At 33.9% G+C, this 21,229-nt stretch overlaps 3 protein-coding genes, 1 long non-coding RNA gene, 1 other non-coding gene and 2 pseudogenes across 12 annotated transcripts; 3 read left to right on the plus strand and 4 right to left on the minus strand.

Moving 5' to 3' along the window:
* LOC149511365 (pentatricopeptide repeat-containing protein At4g16470-like) lies at positions 1-2,385 on the plus strand. The gene is made up of 2 exons (XM_089755790.1): positions 1-787; positions 1,092-2,385. Exons 1-2 carry the CDS (start codon positions 465-467, stop codon positions 2,383-2,385), a joined length of 1,617 nt encoding a protein of 538 aa, XP_089611916.1. The 5' UTR covers positions 1-464.
* A 2-nt stretch (positions 2,386-2,387) lies between these two features.
* Positions 2,388-3,814, plus strand: LOC111275276 (thymidine kinase-like). Its single transcript, XM_089755791.1, has 4 exons — positions 2,388-2,522; positions 2,828-2,972; positions 3,138-3,259; positions 3,362-3,814. The coding sequence occupies exons 1-4, from the start codon at positions 2,392-2,394 to the stop codon at positions 3,624-3,626; spliced, it is 663 nt and encodes a 220-aa protein (XP_089611917.1). The 5' UTR covers positions 2,388-2,391; the 3' UTR covers positions 3,627-3,814.
* A 423-nt stretch (positions 3,815-4,237) lies between these two features.
* Positions 4,238-6,711, minus strand: LOC149511366 (uncharacterized). Its single transcript, XR_016334306.1, has 2 exons — positions 5,807-6,711; positions 4,238-4,696 (listed from the first exon to the last, which is right to left on the minus strand). It is a non-coding gene; the product is annotated as an uncharacterized LOC149511366 (long non-coding RNA).
* Positions 5,071-5,160, minus strand: LOC149511367 (small nucleolar RNA SNORD96 family). The gene has a single exon (XR_016334445.1). It is a non-coding gene; the product is annotated as a small nucleolar RNA SNORD96 family (small nucleolar RNA).
* Positions 6,712-7,298: 587 nt separating the features above from the next.
* LOC111275274 (uncharacterized) lies at positions 7,299-10,901 on the minus strand. Of its 5 annotated transcripts, none has more exons than XR_002688305.2 (6): positions 9,782-10,894; positions 9,081-9,498; positions 8,830-8,976; positions 8,583-8,690; positions 8,147-8,245; positions 7,299-7,728 (listed from the first exon to the last, which is right to left on the minus strand). XR_002688305.2 is itself a non-coding variant. In XM_022860496.2 (5 exons), the coding sequence occupies exons 2-5, from the start codon at positions 9,436-9,438 to the stop codon at positions 7,661-7,663; spliced, it is 681 nt and encodes a 226-aa protein (XP_022716231.2). In that variant the 5' UTR covers positions 9,439-9,498; positions 10,458-10,901; the 3' UTR covers positions 7,299-7,660. The 5 variants fall into 5 exon arrangements, 3 of the variants coding, with proteins under 3 accessions (XP_022716231.2, XP_022716233.1, XP_022716230.2); XR_002688304.2 differs by having other exon boundaries at positions 7,299-7,732; XM_022860496.2 differs by lacking the exon at positions 8,147-8,245 and having other exon boundaries at positions 10,458-10,901.
* Positions 10,902-13,771: 2,870 nt separating this feature from the next.
* LOC111274291 (uncharacterized) lies at positions 13,772-17,900 on the plus strand (annotated as a pseudogene). Its single transcript, XR_016334025.1, has 3 exons — positions 13,772-13,805; positions 15,134-15,458; positions 15,973-17,900. The product of XR_016334025.1 is annotated as an uncharacterized LOC111274291 (transcript).
* Positions 17,799-21,026, minus strand: LOC111275273 (scarecrow-like protein 13 pseudogene; annotated as a pseudogene). Of its 2 annotated transcripts, none has more exons than XR_016334304.1 (2): positions 20,911-21,026; positions 17,799-19,912 (listed from the first exon to the last, which is right to left on the minus strand). The product of XR_016334304.1 is annotated as a scarecrow-like protein 13 pseudogene, transcript variant X1 (transcript). The 2 variants fall into 2 exon arrangements; XR_016334305.1 differs by having other exon boundaries at positions 17,799-19,915.
* Positions 21,027-21,229: the final 203 nt, after the last annotated feature.

Genomic DNA, 21,229 nt, shown 5'->3' on the forward strand with positions numbered 1-21,229 from the left:
AAAACTGAAAAAATAGGTGAAATAGAGCTTTTGGAGAAAGAAGCAGGTAAAATTTTTACGTCAGGGGGGAACGGGTACTACTACGAACCAGATACCGCAGAAAGTGCGATGATCAATTACAACTTTCAATTTCTATTACATTTGATGGCAGAGAATAAGTCACACAATGCGTCCTTGGGGACCGTACGTAACATCGAATGTAGAATATCCGAACCCCCCTAAACGCCCCAAAAAGAGCAAAACATAAAGCCTTTTGTAGCTGAAGTACTTTGGTTAAATGTCAGATTGTGTGTCGCTTAAACCCTAATCCCTCTTCCCGCCCCTTTCTCTTTCACTGTTTTTATGTATTGCTCTTAAACGCTAAAATTAGCTGCCATGCCAAATTTCACTCTTTAGCAAGCAAAAGCCATTGAATTGAACCTCTCCTTCTTTGGCTATAAAAATCAATTTTAACTATTTCAAGAATGAAGTCCTTAATATTCCCAACATGTTCTCCGCTCTCTTTTCATCTTCGCAAAGCCACACCTTTTGCATTCTTCTCTTTACCCTCGAAAAACCCCAATCTTTGCCAACTCTCCACTCTTTCAAATCCAAAATTTCTCCACATAAAACCCGCAATGCCTTCACCAACACCCCCAATTTTTTCAATCCCAAATCGGAAACTTCATACAGAGACCTCGCAATCTTCTTCACCCTGTGGTGAGATCCACGTGATCGTAGGACCCATGTTCGCTGGCAAGACAACCTCACTGCTTCGCCGAATCCAAGCTGAAAGCAGCAATGGCAGGTTTGAACCACCTTCTTCTTTTATTTTTCGCGCTTCTATTTTATGTCATAGAATTGGATTAAAGTCTGGGCATAATGTTATTGAATTATAGATTTCAGTTTATCTTGTCATATGTTACGGTTTGGAAAAAAAAAATTGGCTTTGGATTCATGATGAGGTTTGTTTTGGTAAATCTACTAGCTGCCATCGGTATTTTTCCTTTTTTTCTTTTGTTTCCTTTTTTTTTCCCTAGGAAGTTTAGTCCATTGGTATAGATTTTTCTCACTGCTGTTGGATGATCGAATGTAATGATAAATATTCCCAGCTTTCAGGCCAAGCTCCGTAAAAATTACATACAACTGAATAAGGCTTTAAAGGGTCTTTGTTTTACGGGAAGACTGGGTGAAGCTGTTGGGCTATTATGGCGTACAAGATTGAAAGCAGATGCTGGAACTTATGCTCTTCTCTTGCAAGAAAGCATATTCAGGAAAGAATATAAAAGTGGGAGAAGTATCCATGCACAAATGGTTGTTATTGGATATGTACCCAGTGAATATCTGAAGATCAAGTTATTGATATTGTATGCAAAATTAGGGGATTTAAAAACTGCGCATGTTCTGTTTGATAAGTTACTAGAAAAAACTTTGATTTCTTGGAATGCAATGATTGCTGGATTTGTGCAAAAGGGTTGTGGAGAATTTGGACTTGATCTCTATTACAACATGAGAAAGAATGGTTTAACACCAGACCAATACACCTTTGCATCCATATTTAGAGCCTGTGCCTCCTTAGCCTCGTTAGAGCATGGGAAGCGAGTCCATGGGATCCTGATAAAGAGCCATATCAGGGAAAATGTTGTGGTCAGCAGTTCTCTCATGGATATGTATTTCAAATGCAGCAGTCTTATTGATGCTCATCAGGTATTTGTTAAAGTAGTAAATAGAAATGTCATTACTTGGACGAGCTTGATATCTGGATATGGCCAGCATGGAAGGGTTATTGAGGTTTTGGAATTATTTGATAAAATGAAAAAAGAAGGTTTTAGACCAAACTATGTTACTTTTCTTGCAGTTCTTTCTGCATGTAGCCATGGAGGCTTGGTTGATGAAGGTTGGCACTATTTCTTATCAATGACAAGAGACTATGGAATCCAACCAACAGGGCAACATTATGCTGCCATGGTTGATCTTTTAGGCCGTTCTGGAAAGTTGCATGAAGCTTACGAGTTTGTTCTTAACTCTCCTTGTAAGGAGCACCCAGCCATATGGGGTGCGCTGCTTGGGGCCTGTAGGATTCATGGGGATATGGATCTGGTAAAGCTTGCGGCAGAAAAATACTTTGAATTGGACCCAGAAAATGCTGGAACATATGTGGTCTTGTCTAATGCTTTTGCTGCTTTTGGTTTTTGGGAAAATTTGGCAGCACTTAGGTGGAATATGAGGAATTCTGGGGTCATAAAGGAGCCTGCTCATAGCAGGATTGAGATTCAAGGGGAGATCCACTTCTTTTTGAGGGGTGATACATCTCACAAACGTTCTGCGGAGATTTACGAGTTGATCAAATTAATGCCTTCCATTTTAAAGGATTCAGGCTATGTTCCTGATATAAGTGGCACCTAAAATCCTATGTACTACTCCTTATTGTGGTTTTTGTGCCGTGAAGCAGGGCTAGTTGAAGGTTCTAAAAGTTCTTGTTTCAATCTTAGACTCTTAGTGTGTGTGGAGAAATGTACAGAATTTGGTAACCCTATCAATAGGTAAAGCCCATTAATACTGCTGTTGTATTCTATGTGCTGAAAGTTACCTGCTGCCTAAATATCCATATTCTCTTATTCATTAGAATGTGATTTGACAGGTTTTTAATTCTTCAGCAAACTCATGTCAAAGTCACATGGCTTGTAGTTTGTACTTTTAATTCAGTATTAGGTGGCAATTAGGAGTACTATCAATGGCACAATGCCCCAAATTCAATTGCCTGATTGATACAATGATCTCCACTTGGTTTTCTTGATTGACTCTTGTCTTGTTAATCTGTCTAACTTTCTTTATATTTGGTATGCAGAACTGTGGCTATAATAAAATCAAACAAGGATACAAGATATGGATTGGATTCAATTGTGACACATGACGGCATGAAACTACCATGTTGGGCATTAGCAAATTTATTATCATTCAGACAAAAACTTGGCCCTGATGCTTATGATCAGGTTTGTCATATGTCAACATCAATAGTTGATGCTTTTTATCATGCATGATGACAACTGTTTATTTGAATGTGTATATCTGGCTTTTCTTTGTAACATTCTCATGAGCATGACCAGTTTTGTGGGTATTTATTGTCGAATATACTCATAATCCAATGTTTGTAACAGCTTGACGTCATTGGCATTGATGAAGCTCAATTCTTTGATGACCTTTATGACTTTTGCTGTGAAGCTGCTGATCATGATGGCAAAACTTTGATAGTTGCTGGGCTGGATGGTGACTATTTGAGGTATTACTTGATCTACTATCGTTTTCTGAGATGCATGCTCATTACTGAATTTATATACATTCCTACTCTCCCCTTGTGGTTTACTCCAATTTTTGCTGGCAGAAGGAGCTTCGGATCTGTGCTTGATATTATTCCCCTTGCTGATTCTGTGATGAAGTTAACTGCTCGATGTGAACTTTGTGGGAGACGTGCTTTCTTTACCTTAAGAAAGACCGATGAGACACAAACAGAATTGATCGGCGGGGCTGATATCTACATGCCTGTATGTCGGCAGCACTATGTCAATGGGCAAGTAGTCATAGAAGCTGCACGAAGTGTCTTGGAATCCCCGAAGCTTCAATATGGCTCTTACACATCGTTCACATAGTCTTGTTTATTAGGGTATTTGGTCTTCTTGAATATTCTGCTTTCCGTGGTCCAATCTTATACCTCTAGCATGTATGTAAATGTAATTGGATTAACAGGGAATATGTGCATTCTTATTAAAAAATACGCTAATGTAGCTTGGTTACATTTTATTTCTCTCTAATGAAAATGCTCGGTAAAACTTGTTCATCTTAGTTTGTCATGAAGGGAGTAAATTGCACCATTTTCATTCTTTCTGAAAGTAGAAGAGATTTTCTAGTATTAAAACTGCATCAATTTTCAATTGATGTAATCCTGTACGAAGCCAAAAGTAATGACTTAACCTTCTGAATTGAAAGATCTACAATGTCTCGTGTTATTGTGTAAGTAAAGCATTTTCTTTTTAATGAAAAACAGGGTGAAAGTCTATCAAAGCTTGAAGGGAAACTTCTAATCTTGTACTGTAATAATATTCAAAGCAATAGAGTAGAAATTTGGAACATCAAATTCACTAATACATTGTCATCAGATAACGTTCATTTAGCCAAGTAAAATACATTGGTTACTGCACGTGAATATCATTTTCAAATTGTCAGAATGCAATCGATAGGTAATTACAAATCAAAGACGTCAGAATTGAATCAAGAGTCAATTAATTAGTAATAATGGTCGATTGAATTTTAAATGTAGTCTTCAGAAAAGACAATTAACTTCCAGCAGGAGCGAATACAAACAAAACAAATGCAGTTATAGTATAGTTTTCATCCTTGTAAAGTCCACGAAAGAATGAATCTACGAGTAGCTGTATAGCAGAAGGTCTCTCTGATTGCTTCGCAAGGCACTTGTTAGTAAAGGCATAGTTGGTAGCCTCTGCCTTTGACCCTGAACTCACTTTATACCTTTGAATTCTATCGCATTCACTGTACGGTAATTCCTGAGTGATCAATTCCAGTAAACACATCCCAAACGAGTATGTCCACAGCCTTCAATATGATTCTCTTCTTCCAGTTCGGGTGCCATGAACTCCGATGCCCCAATCACCTAATGAGCAATGTTGTTATTCCCCAACATGGTTGCAAATCCATACTAAACCTAAATCAATATTACATAAATTTTGATTATATAATTTACATAAAATTTAAACAATACTTAAATGAAATCCACCATCCTCGTTTTTTTTTTTTTTATTAGGGAATTTTAGGAAAATGATGCAAGGAATTAAATTTAAGTTTAGCCTCGAAAACACTATAAAATTTTTTGGATTAGTAGTTCGCAGGGTATCTATTACCAAATAACAATGACCGATGATAGGAGACTCATACACAATCCCCAAATTTGACATAAAGATCTAATGGAGGGTACGTGTTTTACAAACTTGAATAAACTAAAACTTTACATCAAAAATAATGCCTTGTTATTTTGCAGAAGTACTATAAATGGTTCAGAGAAAACATAACAAGTTAAAAGGGCCTCAGAATTGCAGAATGACAGCAAGGCTTACGAAAGCCATTCAGTCCCGAAAGATGGTATTTTGTATTTGGTATCCTCATCGGCCCCTCTTACAACACTTGAAAACTTCATATATCAAATTAATATGCAAACACAATACACCATGTAAGTCTCATGGCCAATCCCAAGAAATATAAGCAGCAACGCCGCTCCACAAGGCAATGGAATATGAGACTTCCGTCAACGGAGCAGCTCCCCGGAAGGAGGACCATCAACGTCGTCCTACATTTTTATTTAACGTTATCTTTGGAATATACAACCATAATTCTTTGATTTGCTCCAAATACAGAGAGGGATTTTCATCCCCCGTTATACTCACACGAGCATCAGTTATAACAAATCAAACTTTGCATCTTTCATTTATAAGAAACCAAAAAAAAAGAAAAAAGAGAAAATTTGCAAGCTCTAAAAAAGCAAGGGTAAGATTTGTATGTACGTCTCATGGCCAGTCCCAAGAGGTAAAAGCAGCGACGCTGCTCCACAAGGCGATGGAATATGAGACAGCCCATCGACGGAGGAGCTCCCCGTAGGGAGGACCATCAACGTCAACAAGCGTTTTTTTGTGACGTTATCTTCGGGATTTACAAACAAAATCTAGTTTGCCCCGCTTCATAGATAAGGATTTCTAATCCCCGTCACATTAGATTAAACACCGTAAGCACAAATAAAAAAATTAAAAAAAAAAAAACCCACCAGGAAGAAATCAAATAATTTTATAGGAATTAAATTGACGAAAGATCAGATTTTGAAACGGTTACTGGTCATGGATCAACAAGAAGAAAATAAACTAGGTATTTTTTCAACATAGATAGACAATAAACCTCTGTTTACATCAAAGCTATGGAGTTTAATTGAGCGGCGGTGAAAGTAGGGTTGGGGTGTTAATTTATAGCGTGGATTTGCATCTGACGGCTATGAATGTTTAGCTGCTGCCGCTCAATTTCGATGCTAGGGTTTGCAAAATATTAAATTGATGGATCATGGAGGCCCAACTTTCATATGGCTCGACTGCACTTTTGACCAGCCAAAAGCCCAAAATTTTTATAATCTTCTGCAAATCTAAATTGTTAATAACAGACCATGAGATGAGAAATGAGAATGAAAAAGAAAAGGAAAATACCGAATGACACTTTTCCTTCAAAAATTTGTTTATTTAATGTCATCAATGGAGATGAGCAGTATCAAAGTCGCACATGATATTGTGTTAATTATTATAAATTAAAAAAAAAAACAATTTGACAAATATGACAGTGGTTTGATTGAAAGTCGAACCAACTACGATATTATGAAAGCTTGACTGGTCGCCTGCCTATTAAAAGGTAATACTTGCATTAGTAAAGCCATAAACTCTTGTCCGACATTGCGTAATGAAACAGATAAACCAAAGAATTAGGCTACGAAAATAAAGCCCATTAATCATTTCAATACACAGTTAACCTAGTGATTGTTTGCATAATAACGACAAATGAAGATTGACCGGAATAATGTAAAACCAATTATCAAAAAAACAAAGCATAGAACAGAAAGCAAAACTTAATAGGGACGTTTATTTGATTGATTAGGTTAATTTTAAATTGAATTATATAAAATTGAAGTAATAAATTATATTATTGTATTGTTATTAATTAAATCAAAATTATTGATTTTAAAAACTAATCGACCGATTTTATCTCAATTGATTTAATTTTTTTTTAGGTAAATGAATAATATATGCATTGAAGTTAAATTCTATGTTTAATTTTTAATTTTCATATTTTAAATAAATTAAATAAAATTATCTAACAAAATAATCAAATACCAAAATATTATATTTAAAACTCTAACAATTTATAAAATAAAAAGATTCATTTTATTTTTTTTATATTTAAATTTTATTATATTTTAATTAAAATTTTGATGACTCTAATTTTTGAATTAAATTAACCAAAAATTAAAATTCTTTTAAAATTATTTTCATTAACAAATCAAAATTAATTTAATAATTGATAGATTGATCGAATTAAATTAATTTAATTAATTAATTAAATTAAAATCAAATTATGAATACCTAGGCCGACAGCAGTGTACCAAAGAATTTGTATTTCTTGAGGGTGCAACATACTTTTTGGAAAGTTCAATTAAACGCTCCTTTTCTGATTATGACGGTCTCTATTTTTTTTCTTTTCAAGCACAAAACACAATGAACTTAACTTGGCCCATATAGAACCAAGAACAGAAAATGAAAATTCATTTCTAGGAAAGACCGATCCAAGTGAAAAAAAGAAAAAAAGAAAAAGGGTGATAGTAACGGTGCCGACAAAAGATATGTCATTACACAATTTGGTGGAGACGGAGGAGGAGACAGTTAAGAAACGAAGAAAAAAAATTAAAAATAAAATGTTCAAACCGAAATAATTGCTTAAGAAATTGGATTTGCAAAGAGGGAGCAAAACATCATACTATAATATATTTGTTAGCACCCCTCCCCTTCATATGTCAACATATAGTCCCACGCAGCAGATGGCTCTTCTTATCATCATGCAATTCTATTCTAAACATCCCTAACCCTTATCCAGCAAATTGTCTACATCTGTGACGCCCCTCTGCTATTGCAATCATCCTTTTTCTCCACCCTACTGTCTTAAAGGATAACAAAAATGAAAACAGAAAAGGTTTAATTCAAAGCAGGAGTTGCCAAATCCTGTATATCTATCATACATTATTAGGTTCTGTTCTCTGAATTATAAATAAAGAGGCAAATCTTCTAGCAGCTAATATATATGTATAGATAGTGAGTATGAGATGCGAAAAGGAAAATGGCAAACAAGAAAAAAATAAAGCTTCTCTTAAAGTAGCTTACCCAATTCGTTACCTAAACCATAACTGCTAACCACTTTAGTTTCAGACAAAAATTTCATCCATTTCAGACGAATTACATAAGAAGACTACAGGGAAAAAGTTTCAATGTCTCCAGTTGAATATTCAATGCAACAGCAAAGAATTTCAACCATATGCAATAGACTCTAAAAGAATTAACTAGTCTAATGAACTTACAAATTTTCAATTGAAAGAATCTGAAGAGCCAAAATAAATTAGTATATCACTGATTAAAACGGCTGTCTTGTCTTCAGCAGAACAACAGAGATGTTCACCCTAAACATAATAGCAAAAACTTGTCATTACCCTTCTCAGAAAATACTCCTGTCGAACCGACTAAATTGCATCATAAAAGCAACTATCAGTTTATCAGATAAGCCACCAAAAACTATTTGTTAAAATCATCATCTTCAACTCTATGATTGTTAAACTGTTTAAACTTACACACATTATGACTTATCAAATGAGTTTCTCTCTAAAGCTGACTCTTTTCAGTATAGTAAGGATTGAATTATGAATTCAATCCTTTTGGAAAGCAAAAACTTTTTAGCAAAGAATAATGAAATTTGTGTGACAAGGTAGAAACTAAAAGTATATGCATATTCATTCTTACCTCCTGTTACACTTTGACGGCTTTGACTAAGAGTCTCTTGCACAGCAGGATTTAATGCCCGAGCAAGATGTTTAATACGATTTAATCGCAATCCTTTCGATATTAAGCCTGAAGAACAGATTTTTTATATATAAATTTATAATCTGAAATAGGGCAGTTCATTAATAAATGGTTTCAAAAGTATATGAATGGAATCATTGACATCTATCCTTATCCAATATAAGCTGGGGTGACTCGATAAACTTACAATTGGAAGTTCCATTTTCCTTCATCATCCCACTCATTGCAACCCCATCACCAACAGGATCATTTATTGCTCGTGCCAGATGTTTTATGCGATTCAAACGTACCTTTCCAGGTAAATTAGCTAACTTATGAGCTGGGATTTCCAAACCTGTTGAGTAAAAATTACAAAGGAACTAGTAAGAACATAATATAAAGTTTTTTTTCCTATAAACCATCACATTAATATTTAATCGTAAAGTAATGGAAGCTGACTCTGGGAGCTTCTTGTGTGAAGCATTAGTCTTTCTTGTCCATGATCAAATCCGACAAGAGCAGTAGGAGAATTAAAATGAGGACTAACATCTGAAACACAAGTTATGGCATTGATTAAGGGCAATTGAATTGTTGAAATGCTTGTTTGTTGAAATTGAATTGGAGATGGAGGAGGGTTTAATCGAGCAGTTTCAGTTCTCTGTCTGCGCAATTGATAGTTTCGCCGGCGTCTAGCCAGATGCTTTTCTCTTTCCTCAAGACTCATAGACTGCCTTCTTTGCCGGTCCCTTATACGACGACGTTCTCTCTCTAGCTCCTTTCGTAACTCTGATCTGCTTTCTAACCCTTCCGTCATCATTCCCCAACAAAATTCAACAGAATACCAATCTTAATTAATTTAAAATCACGTGGATTTTTTCTGCAAAACAAATTTAAAAAATTTATGCCTTAATTCTTGTGTTTTGATAATTCTGATTGAGAATAATAATATAAATTATTTCAAAATCATATTTAAATAACCGATGTAGAACTAAAGAGAAATAAAATTACATTGAGAGAGCTAAACCTAACGATTAAACCGCCATTAAATCACGGTTTTCCATCAAAGCTGATAACTTTCTGATCTTAGGAATGGAATATCCCTCAAATTCAAATGATCAGAAAAAAAGAAAAGCAATAGCAATTGAAAAGGAAAATCTAACCTGGACGATGGAGTTGAACGTCGGAAGAAGAGAAATCTGGAAAAGAAACAAAGGATCATAGACAACGGCAAAAGGTAGAAATGAAATTGGAAAGAAGAATTCTTGCGGCAATTTGCCAAAAGAAATCAAATCAATGATTTTTTTTTTTAAGAGTACATTATTTTGGGCTAATTTCTCCTATTCATTTCTGCGTCTAATAAGGAGTGCTTTTTGGTTGTTTTGGTTGGTTTGGGTCCTAAATTATGATACGCAAAATTGAAACGACGTCGGTTGAGGGAAAAAGGTTTGGCAACAAACGTAATGTCCAAACAAAACCCTAAACCTAGAAGAGAAGTTCCAATCCTCCGAGCTAAAATCGACAACGGAGGCAACACAAAATGAGCAAACCAGCTAGTAAAACTCTACCAATCTCAATCCCCAGCCTCGGTCTCCCTCGAAGAACGCCCAAAAGAAGCTCTTGAAGCAACAGATATTCGACGCGAAGAAAGCAGAGAAGAAAGCGCAAATTAAAGAGCGAAAACAGAGGGATGCATAGAGGAAGCAAAAAGAATGGGAGAACAAACTAGCTGGGCTAACCGAAGACGAGAGACAGAAACTCATTGATTCAAGAAAAGAATTGAGGAAAGAGAATGGAGAAAAGGTCGGACGAAAACGGGCAAAAAATCCAGAGACTGACCCAAGCTAAAGAGACTGGCCAAAACGTTGTCCTCGATCTTGAATTCTCTCATCTCGTGACTCACTGTGAGATCCACAGCCTCGTTCAACAGGTTTCCTTTTTTTAATAACTGATTGATCACTGTCAAAAGTTTGCATTTAAAAAAAAAAAAAAAACCCTTGATCTTCGAATCTTAGTGTTTGGACCAAAAAGGCACTGGACTAGGCTCCTGTTAAAAAATAACAAAGGCAGGAGGTTACTTTGGCATTTATCCTTTGACGCGCCAGTCATCAAGGTAAACCAACAAGGAAGAATGAGAACAATACGGTGGAAAGAGAGACATTGTCGCTTGCCGGATGTGAGATAACGTCGTAAGCGGTTTTTTTTTTTTTTTCGTTGATAGTTTAAAAAGTGTTGTATCCTCCTATATTAAAGACAAAAATCATTTAGGTAAAAATATGTCATAGTTTTTTGTATTTTTTGAAATTTGAAATTTTAATTTTTTTTAGCCTAATTTAAAGAAACTTAATTCTTGTACTATTCTATTTTAAAAATTAGCTTTTTTTAGCCCGTATAATGTAATGTACGGGATCTTTTTATTAAAATTTTCATAATTTTAAATTTATTTTTTTATATTTATCTAATATATAATTATATATTTATAAATATTAAGTTATAATTAAATGATAATTTATACATAATATATTATAAATAATATTATTCATCTACATGAAATCTAAACTTTTGTAAATTTTCAAGAATTATAAATTTTTTTTCATTAAAAATATTTTCTTCAATTTATTTACTAAATACTAAAAATTTTGTTACTGCTTTTTTTTTGTTTGATAAAAAAATTAAAAATTAATATTTAAATAGTTAAGATTAATAATTATTTTTATTATAATGTTGATTGGGTGGTGTGTGTATATATATATATATATATTTAATTAAACAATAAATCATAATTATTAATTTTATTATAATCATTTGCTTTTTATTAATTCTTATTTTTGACACACTTTAAGTAATTATTACACAAATGTATTCGGCTAACAATTATTTTTATATATGTCAATAAAATAAAGTTATTTTTTAGATAAAGGAAAATAAAAATTCTTTATGTCATGCTTAAAAACATTTTTTTTGAATTTTTTTATTTTTAATCATTTTTAACATAATTGATAGTATTTTTTATGAGTTAAATATGGTAACCATTATCATTCCTCTCATATTATCCATTATAGACAAATAAATTAAATAATAAGAAGTATGGCAAAAGGATATAGAGAATGTAAATTTATATATTAATTTGTTAATATTAAATATATACAATAATAAAAATAAATATGTTAATAAATTAATAGAAAATAAAAATATTGAAGAAATAAATAAAATAAAAAATATATATAATACAAAAAGTTGATTATAATCAATCTAAGCAAAATTGAAAAAAAAAAGTTATGAACTAAAGAGAAATAAATTAATTAATCAAATATATAATATAAAAATATTTGAATTAGAACATAAATAAAATATTATATTTGTTTTTAAAACAATAACATATTTTTATCTAACTTTTTTATCAACATTCAAATATATCATATTTTCATATAAAAATGTAAGCTTTTATTATTTTAAAAGTACATGCTTTCTAGTCAATAATTTATTAATTTATCTAAAACTATTAAATTTAAATAATGTATTTAATAATTTTCAATTTTTGATCTATTTTGATTTGAATTTAAATAATTATCTAAAAATATTAAATTTAAATAATTTATTAAATAAAATTATTTAACAAAAAATAAAATTTTATTAAGTATATATATATTTGAAACTATCATTAAATTTAAAAAAAAATTATAATTTAATATATTTAAATTTAAATTTTATGCAAAAATTTTAATTTTAGATAAATTTTAATTTTAATTTAAATAATTATTCAAAATATTTAATTTAAATAATTTATTAAAAAATTTTATTAGATAAATAAAATAATATAAATATTATCTTATACGTCATTAAAAAAGATTATCCACCTAAATATTTACATAAACAATTTTAATCATGTAATTTTATATATATATATATATATATATATTAGATGTCAATCTAATAATTAGTAATATTAAAATTTATCTGTTTAAATGACAAATGTAATTACTAATGTAACATTTTCATTGATTTTTATTATTTTCAGTGTTGACGTGGTTTAAAATAATGACAACGTGACTTACATAAATCCACATCAGCATTAATAATTTATTTCAAATATTATTTATGAATATTTCCATTAAAATTTTTTCGTTAATGATATTAGGAAAATAATCTGGCCAAAGAAAATCCCTTCACCCATTGCCATTTCACCATCTCTGCCAGAAACCACCACTAAGTACACCACCATCCCATTGTCAAACTAGCTATCTCCACCATTATCTCCAAACCATTCAGAACCTGATCACCACTCTCACCACAAAAACCCAGCTACTAGTAATACTATCACCCATCACCGAGCCACCCGTCTGCCACCACAAACTCAGAAGCAGACACCATACACAAGCAATCAACAAACCAGATCAGAACCCCCACTTGAACCACCCATTACCAACAAGCATGCACCAAGTACAATAAACAACAGCAAAGGCCACACACACAGAGAAATCAGATGAAGAAACAGAGAGCAAGCAGATAACAGAGGGGGGGGGGCGTCTAAGAGTTATATTGAGAACCATAATTCAAATAACCCGATTTCCGGTGGCAATCAGCCAACGATTCACCCAGCATCAACTCATTCCAGGACCTAGTTACTAGTAGGTCACCACGAGCTAGGAACCAGACGATTAGCAAACTCAAATTTGGCCATTGAAATTCCTGGTTGGTTGTATTGCTATCTTTTTTCCATCCAAGCTGCACTTAAATCCTTTCTGCTACTCTTACCAATTCTCCACCAAAAACCTATACACTAACACAAATCCAAAGAAAAAGCAAGGTAAAACCACAGACAAAAGGAAAATCAGAAACAGAAAAGATAAAGGAAGGAAAGAGAGTTCTGGGTTTCGGTTCAACCCTCCTCCAAAAGGTTTCAGCGTTCCAAATACAATAAGGAAATAGCCAAAATCAAACAAAAGAACATAATTAGAAGCAGCGGTGACCGAAACAGCAGAGGAAGAGATTTTGGGTGTTGAGCCCGCGGAGTTCAAAGCCCGATATATAGAGTTCGGAACACTTTTGTGAAAAACCAACAGCACCACGTCAAAGAAGAAACAGAGAGGAATTGGGAGAAAGAGTTAAGGGAAATTTCGACACCGAGGAGCCGTGACCGTTAGTGGCGCACGATGGCCGGGGTGGCGGCGCTTCACCAGAAACTGGGTTAAGTTCAAAGATTCTAGCCGGCATTCATCCAGTTAGAGAGAAAGTGGAGAAAACAGGTGACGATAGAGAAAATCTAAAGGTAGGCTATAGGTCAGTATTTTAATTCCCTAAAGCACGGAAAATAATAAAAATCAATAAAAATATTATGTCAACAATCACGTCAATCATTTAAATAGATAAAATTTAATTTAATAATTAAATTAAAAATTTTAAATCATAATAATACAAAAAATAAACTTTTTTTTTATTTAAACTAAAGGAATTAAATTTTCAAAATTTAAAAAATGCAAAAATCTGTGGCACATTTTGACTTGTAATTTAATAGATACTAATTATGTGATTTAAGTAGTTGAATTAAATATTAAAGTCATTTAAGTCATTTGAGTTTATTAAAATTTTTTTTAACGAGTAAAAAAACTTTTAAGAAATAAAAAATTAAGCAATTAAACATTTGATTTACTTGATAAATAAGTTTATTTTTTAATTTTAAATTTATTAATTTTTAAAATATTTTAAATTAAGTACATATTTATTTATTCTAAATAAATAAAAATTAATTTTTATGATAAAACAAAAAATTTATAATTATTTAATAATTATTCAAATAAAAAATTATTATCATAATTATTTAAATAAAAATTTATGATTGTTAATTTATTTTAAATAATTTTTTTAATATTATTAATTTCATTAATTTTGATTTGAAGAATTTAAGATTATTGTATCTTATAATTATAATTACTTTTAAAATAATATTTTTATGCTTCAAAGTTAATTTTTTTTTATATTATCAAATTTTTTGACTGCAATGTCTTACTTGGCGAGGATGATGCTGACGTGGCTTAGGTGAATGGATAACTGTCCAGCACGTCAGCACGCCCACTTGGGGATACATAAGTAGCTAGAGAGATTCATGTCAGTAATAAATAATGAAAGTCTAATATCATCGCACGTCCATTGATTGAGTGATTAAAGAGTTCGATTTATTTTTAATAAAATTTTGATTTTAAATTTTATAAATGAAAAAAATAAATATTAAAAGAATTTATCTTTTATGAAATTCGATCAGACTAATCAAAATGAGTCGAAGAATCCAAGAAAAAAAAAAAGGGAGTCTGATAATATCAGCTGAGCGATTCCACTGATGATCTGGTCATGTAAGGTCTGCTTTCAATAATTTTGCGGAAATGTCATGTTTGGCGAAAAGATAAAAGTACCATTCAAATGTTGCCCTTTAAGGTGGATAATGTCCACATCACTTAGCCAATGATTAAAGATGTTCTTTTCTTGTTGCTGAACCCTGCAGATTATGCACTGATATGCAGTGAATGGAAGATTTAGTATTCCTGCTCGCCTCTGGTTGACTGGATGCTAAGGGGAAATGGAAACTCAATTACAAAGGCTCCCTGGGTTAAATGGATTATTGAGAAGGAAAATCAATGATGTATCTAAGCGTTTTCAGATCAGAAGGATAATTTGGTGTACCTTACAGCAGATTCTGAAACTGTGCTACGTGGACTTGATCCTACCAAAGTTTACAATGTCGGCGGATAGAAATAGGTGGAAAGGTACAACTATGAAGAAAGCAGAGGAGCAAGGAATTCATGCAGCAAAACTTCCCTTTGGAACTTGAAGATGTCCAGTTCTCGGGTATGGTTGGTCACGGCACACTACACGGCTTTACTTTATTCCATCGTTTGATATTTTCCGGTAAATCAAAGTAGGTCTTTTTCATTTTTTATTTCTTTTTTACCTCTTTCAGATGAAACCGTTGGTATCATTGTTGGTTTACTGTTATTTCGATTTTTCATGCAATTTATATGTTCGAAACCCTGCTCCTGGCCTTTGATTTGATGCATTGGATTGAAAGGCATACTTCATTAGTTGCAAGCAAAAGGCATCACTTAGTCTATCTACTAAAGTCTCTTGCGGATGAATACTGCAGACTGTACAATTTATCGAGTGTTAATAGCTTCATAATTGCATGTTACTACTTTCTTTCAAAGAATGCTACGATGCAGTGAATGGAATATATATGATTTGTCATGCATTATAGTTTATTCCCGCAACAGGTTAATTTTCAGAAGAAGCAAATAGTGAAGCGAATATTCTCTGCATTTCCAAGTTTTCTTCTCTAACTAAGATTTCATTCGAATGAGTGCAGGTCATTACTGTAAACCAAGTTATAGAGATACTACTCAAATTCTTGGAGACGAGATTGGAAAGCCTCCTTCTTTCAAGTGATAACTCAGAGGAAAAGATCCGAAGCCGATTCAGAAAACTGTCAAGAAGTAGATGGAGAAGACTGCAAGGGGGAAAATGAGGGATCTGAGAGAGCAAAATGAAGTGCATTGAATTACTTTCGAATGACTAGAAAAGCTTGCAGAATATTGGCTTATGATAACCCTTTCCATTTCCCCTTACATGGAATGCCTCTACAAGTGGAACATCGTTACATAAAAATTGATTAGTTTTCAAGTTTCATTCCTTGCCTCCATTTGCCTATGGTACTTCATGCATTCCAAACTCATTGAACCTGTAGAAAAATAGACTTCCTTGTGGATGCCCAGTTTTTAGCAAAGTTGCTACTGCCAAGACCTCATCGAGGATACATACCTCCCCGGCCTAGACTGAATGGTTGTTGCGCATGCTTTTAGCTCATAGTTTGCTGTCTTTGGCGATTGCTAGTGGAAAATGGAAACGATAGTGGTGAAGCGATAATGGCATTTGAGACTTGAGTAAATGTAATAATGTCTCTGCACTCCACCTCAGATATAATTGGATGGCGTCAACTTCATACTCGATTAAAGAACCTCAAAGCTAAAAGCTGAATTTGATGGAATTTGATTTTCTTTATTTAACTTGAATTCAATTTGAGAAAGCGATTAAGTCACATGCTTTTAGTTCAATTAATTATTATTTCGGCTTGCATTGCAAATTTACATACATATTAGTAGTATGTTTAGGATTTATTATAAATGTACTGAAAGAATAGAAATATCATAATTAGAATTGAGAAATTCGTTTAGACTCATGTTGTCTTCTTCCATAGCATGGTGGTAGCGCGTTTGCTTCATAAGCGAAAGGTCTTAAAGTTCGATGGTCGCTGGGAGCTCTGCATATATATTGCTATCTGTTTTCCAATGTTTTACTACGTTCATGGGTTTTGATCTCCTGTTCTTCCTTATTTTTACCACTCCATGAATGCATCTTGATTCTGGTTTCCATCGTACACATCGACCTCCCTCACTTTATTTTTTCATCTCAATTGGTACTAGTATCTATTATTGTTTCTCAGTTTAGTTCTCTTGGTAAAAAGTTGTGTCGTTGTTCATGTTTGAGACTTCGTGGAGAACAATGAAACGCAGTGCGGTAAATGATTTTGCTTAAAATTCAGTTCTGTAGACCATTAGTGTGAAGAATCCCTCCTCAATTTATAAATTTCTGAATTATAATTGCCATCGATCTTTTTTCTTCAAAATAAAATAAAATAAAATTTGCTGCTTGCACAAAACCTTGAATAAGCTTTGTAAAAAAAGTAAATAAATAAAGGAAAGATTCCCAAAATACCAAAGAAAGAAGGCATTATAGTGCAGTCATGGCCTAACTTAGCACAATGGGTAACTTTTCTTTTTCCTGGTGTTATTCAAGAAGCTATCTTACCATATGCATCTCCAAATGCACAATGGTAATCTCTGATTTAAAAGGACAGTATAGCAGCACGCTGAATTTGTTTAGTGGATGAATTGAAATTTGATTGATAAGTTTCCGGATGAAATTCCCTTTACCATTTTGTCACTCTTGAATTTGTTGAAAGAGGCAGCGGGAATAAGCGTCTTATCCCTTAAATGGAAGGGTGCGATTGGAAATTGATGACTCAAAGCAGATGTTAGTCGTGTTTTAAGGTAAGGAGAGGTGGTGGTGAACTCACTTGAAGTCGAAAATTAATTGATGTACAGAAGCGAGAGCGATAGAAGATATGAGCTGGTATGGAACTCAAACCCCATCCTCGTTTCATTCCGAGATGTTGAATGGAGATATACACTGAAATTTTGCAATTCAAGTCCCTCGACTAATGCTATCAAAAGAAAACTAAGCTCATATTCTATAAATTTACAAAACACTAAAGGCTCATGCTCTAAAAGAGAAAACCAAAAAAAAAATATTTGGGCAGAATTCATGGAGCAATCACTATTCGTATCAGGATTTCACCTCCATGCGGAAGAGGTCGCCATAGCTCTGTGTACCCAGCCAAGATAGAGAGCACCATCTCTATCCTCAAGTCTATAGTTATTGTCATACTCCTTCAACAGATCTCTTACAGCCATAGTAACTGAGGAACTCAATGGATATGGAGAAAAATCAGCCATCATAAATCTACACCTCCACTTTCCAAGAAGTTCATGCCTTTCCACCCTCTCAGGCCCCTCACAAGCAATCATATTCACAATATCACGAGCCACACAGTGCTGTTCAGCACTGATCCTTTGCTTGTCGTCTCTTGGACAAGCTACATCTATGGATTCAAACATAGCAGTGTAATAATCCAGTGTCTCAAGGTACCTTGAAAAGAATGGAGATGTGTTGGTATTAGACTCTTGCTCAGCAAGAGTCACAATCTTAGGTGACAAACTCTTTACCAACCTCAACAATCGATCTCTGTGATTCCAGGTGCTTACACTCTCATCTGGCATGTGATGCAATACATATGGAAAATTCACAGCTAGGGCTTCCCCAGGTCGAACCTTAAGATGCTCTAGTTGAATCTCACAACCAGACATAGCAGCATCATGAAACTCAAATGGCACATTGTACGATGCAGCAAATTCTGATAGCTTCTGCCTCACAATATTAAGTCCCCCACCTCGAGCATGATTTGACTGAGAATCATCGACACCAGTTATGCGGATAGATGGGGGCCCACCAGGGCGTTTTGCAAGAGCTGCAATAAGGTACATCCACTGGGTACCCTGTGCTATTTGGAAATCAATGATGTGAATTTTTGGTTCATATTCCATGACTTCCTTGATAACAACATTAGCTGATGTGTATGCAAACTTCCAGTATGGGCAGATCCTGAAGAGAATATGCATGTAAGACATTAATTCTGTGCTTGTTGGTTCTTTGCATTTTAAGGCTTTGTAGATATTACTTCCAGAGGATTCCAACCTTGCTCTAAGCCCTTCCAGCACATATGCACCCAATCGTTGGATTGGTTCCCCAGACACTGAAACCATTTTCTCCAATACATGCATTAAACCAGCCACTGTTGACATATCATCGTCATTAAGTGCTTGACCACAGGCAATGAGCACCTGTTTCAAGTCTAATCTAGGGATCACGTCCACCAGTTGATTGAAATTCAAGCTAGCCATCGAAGCAGCTTGGTGGGCACCACTAGTGAAGCAGCAATTGCAGCTGTCTATGATATCTGATTCAGGCCCCAACAAGGAAATTTCCAACTCCCGCAGCTTGTGCTTCAATTCATTGCTATCATCAACAACAGAAGATCCACTAAATGGTGATCCATAAGTATTGTCAGGCGAATGATGAGGATCAGATAGGCATGATTGAGAACCTTGTGGGGAGAAAGGACTCCTGCTTGATGAGATGCTTACAGCCGAAGGGGAATCATAGGCAACAAAACCAGCAGTTGCTGTGGATGATTCCAGGGTAAAAATTTGGTCCTTGTAGGTTTGAAAGGAGACACTGGTTCCTTGGCTGCAAATATCTGAGCACACATTGTTGTCTAATATCTGGATATGAGGCAAACAAAATGGATCAATTTCCTTAACAGGTTGATCATTCGACCTGTGGTGTTTCTGAGATGTTCGCATCTAAGCCCAACCTGCTTATTAACTTCCTCTGGAAAACTTTTTGTTCCTGACAGATGTTTTCTGTGACAACAGAATTTGGCAATAATAGTAACGCCTTTTGTCTAATAACAGCAATGTCTTGATTCAGCAAAATCAATCGTTAAGTGAAAAGAGATTAGATTATGTAAGTCTTCATATGTGGATAAAACTGATTTGATCCCCAGCATCATTGTTGGCCATCAACCGCTTTAGTCATGCAAGGCAGAAATATCGAAGAACAATCACAATCTGCTAATAAAAGTACAAGAAAATAAAAGTGATTAGATTATGCAACTAATGGAAGCCTATTGTACACCCTCAAGCGGTGTAAAAAGTCAGAGTAAAAACAAGCAATACGCAAAGGAGCCTACATGGAGAAGGGACTTAAGAGAAAGTTTTCCCCTAAGCAACTTTCTTTTGAATCAGGAGTTAATCACCCAAGTGCAAGACAGCAACTAAAACCATAATCAAGGGAAATAATAGATAATAGATAGAAGCCTAAGATTAGATGATTGGTAACAAGGCAACCAGAATTTCTATACAAAGATGCAATTAGAACAATTTATTATACATAGGAAGCCTCAAAATTCACATACTCACTTTTGATACTAATTTAAATCTGTGTCCAATTAAAATCATATAAGGAAAGTAAAAGAGGCTAAAAGGACAAAAGCTAACAATCAAACCAAAAGGGAATTAGGAAAGAAAAAGGGAGGAAGATAGAGAAATCAATACCAGATGGCAAGGAATAATATTTAGCATACAGTAGACCAAAAAATAAAAATAAATCAGCTTCCAGATTCATAATTCATTTAAATCTGTAGGATAGCAAACAACTTGAAAGTTATATCTATTTAGTAGCTAATAGAAAAATAGAAACAAAAGATTCTTTTTTTTTAATACTTGCCAAGCTCAAGCAAAGAACAAAGTTTCTTCCTATCTAATAAAAGGCCATACTTTTATTTTCTACATCAACACCTACCAAACAAAAAGGTTGTTGATAACATCAGAAACACACACAAACAAAATCATTTTGACTAATTTTAGCGCTAACCCTTCTCCCCAAATTCATGAATTAGGAACATAAAAACCCAACAGAAACCTCGTATTGAACTCAAAGAATAATGATCCAATTCTACAACTTGTCATCAGTGACGAGCACCCCACCCAGGAAACCAAAAACAGGAGAGAAAAAAGGGATTGTAATGATTAATAGATGAGTAGATACAAGATAGGTGTTGGCATACCTTAAGTCAACAATTATCATCTTTGGGTCTGGTTTTGCCCTCTTTTTGATTCTTCTTCAACATGGGTCAGACAGACCGATGTGTATCTCGCTCCAAAAATGATGGTTTTTAATACCAATTATTCTAATTTGTTGGTGACACATATATAGTTATGAAAGTGATAAATTTACCAGCAAGTGCCCTTGGAATTTGGTTCTATCTACAGGATTGCCACTCGGGAAAATCTTACAAGAGGCGTAAAAATTCTTGGCGGTTGCTGACGAAAGTAGCCTTCGGTCGCTCACAACGTGTGGCCCGCCGTGTGGGTCACTAGACTGAC

Source organism: Durio zibethinus, chromosome 26 (genome assembly GCF_047325235.1).
Source record: "Durio zibethinus cultivar Kanyao isolate XHJ-2024 chromosome 26, ASM4732523v1, whole genome shotgun sequence".
NCBI classification, from domain to species: Eukaryota; Viridiplantae; Streptophyta; class Magnoliopsida; order Malvales; family Malvaceae; genus Durio; species Durio zibethinus.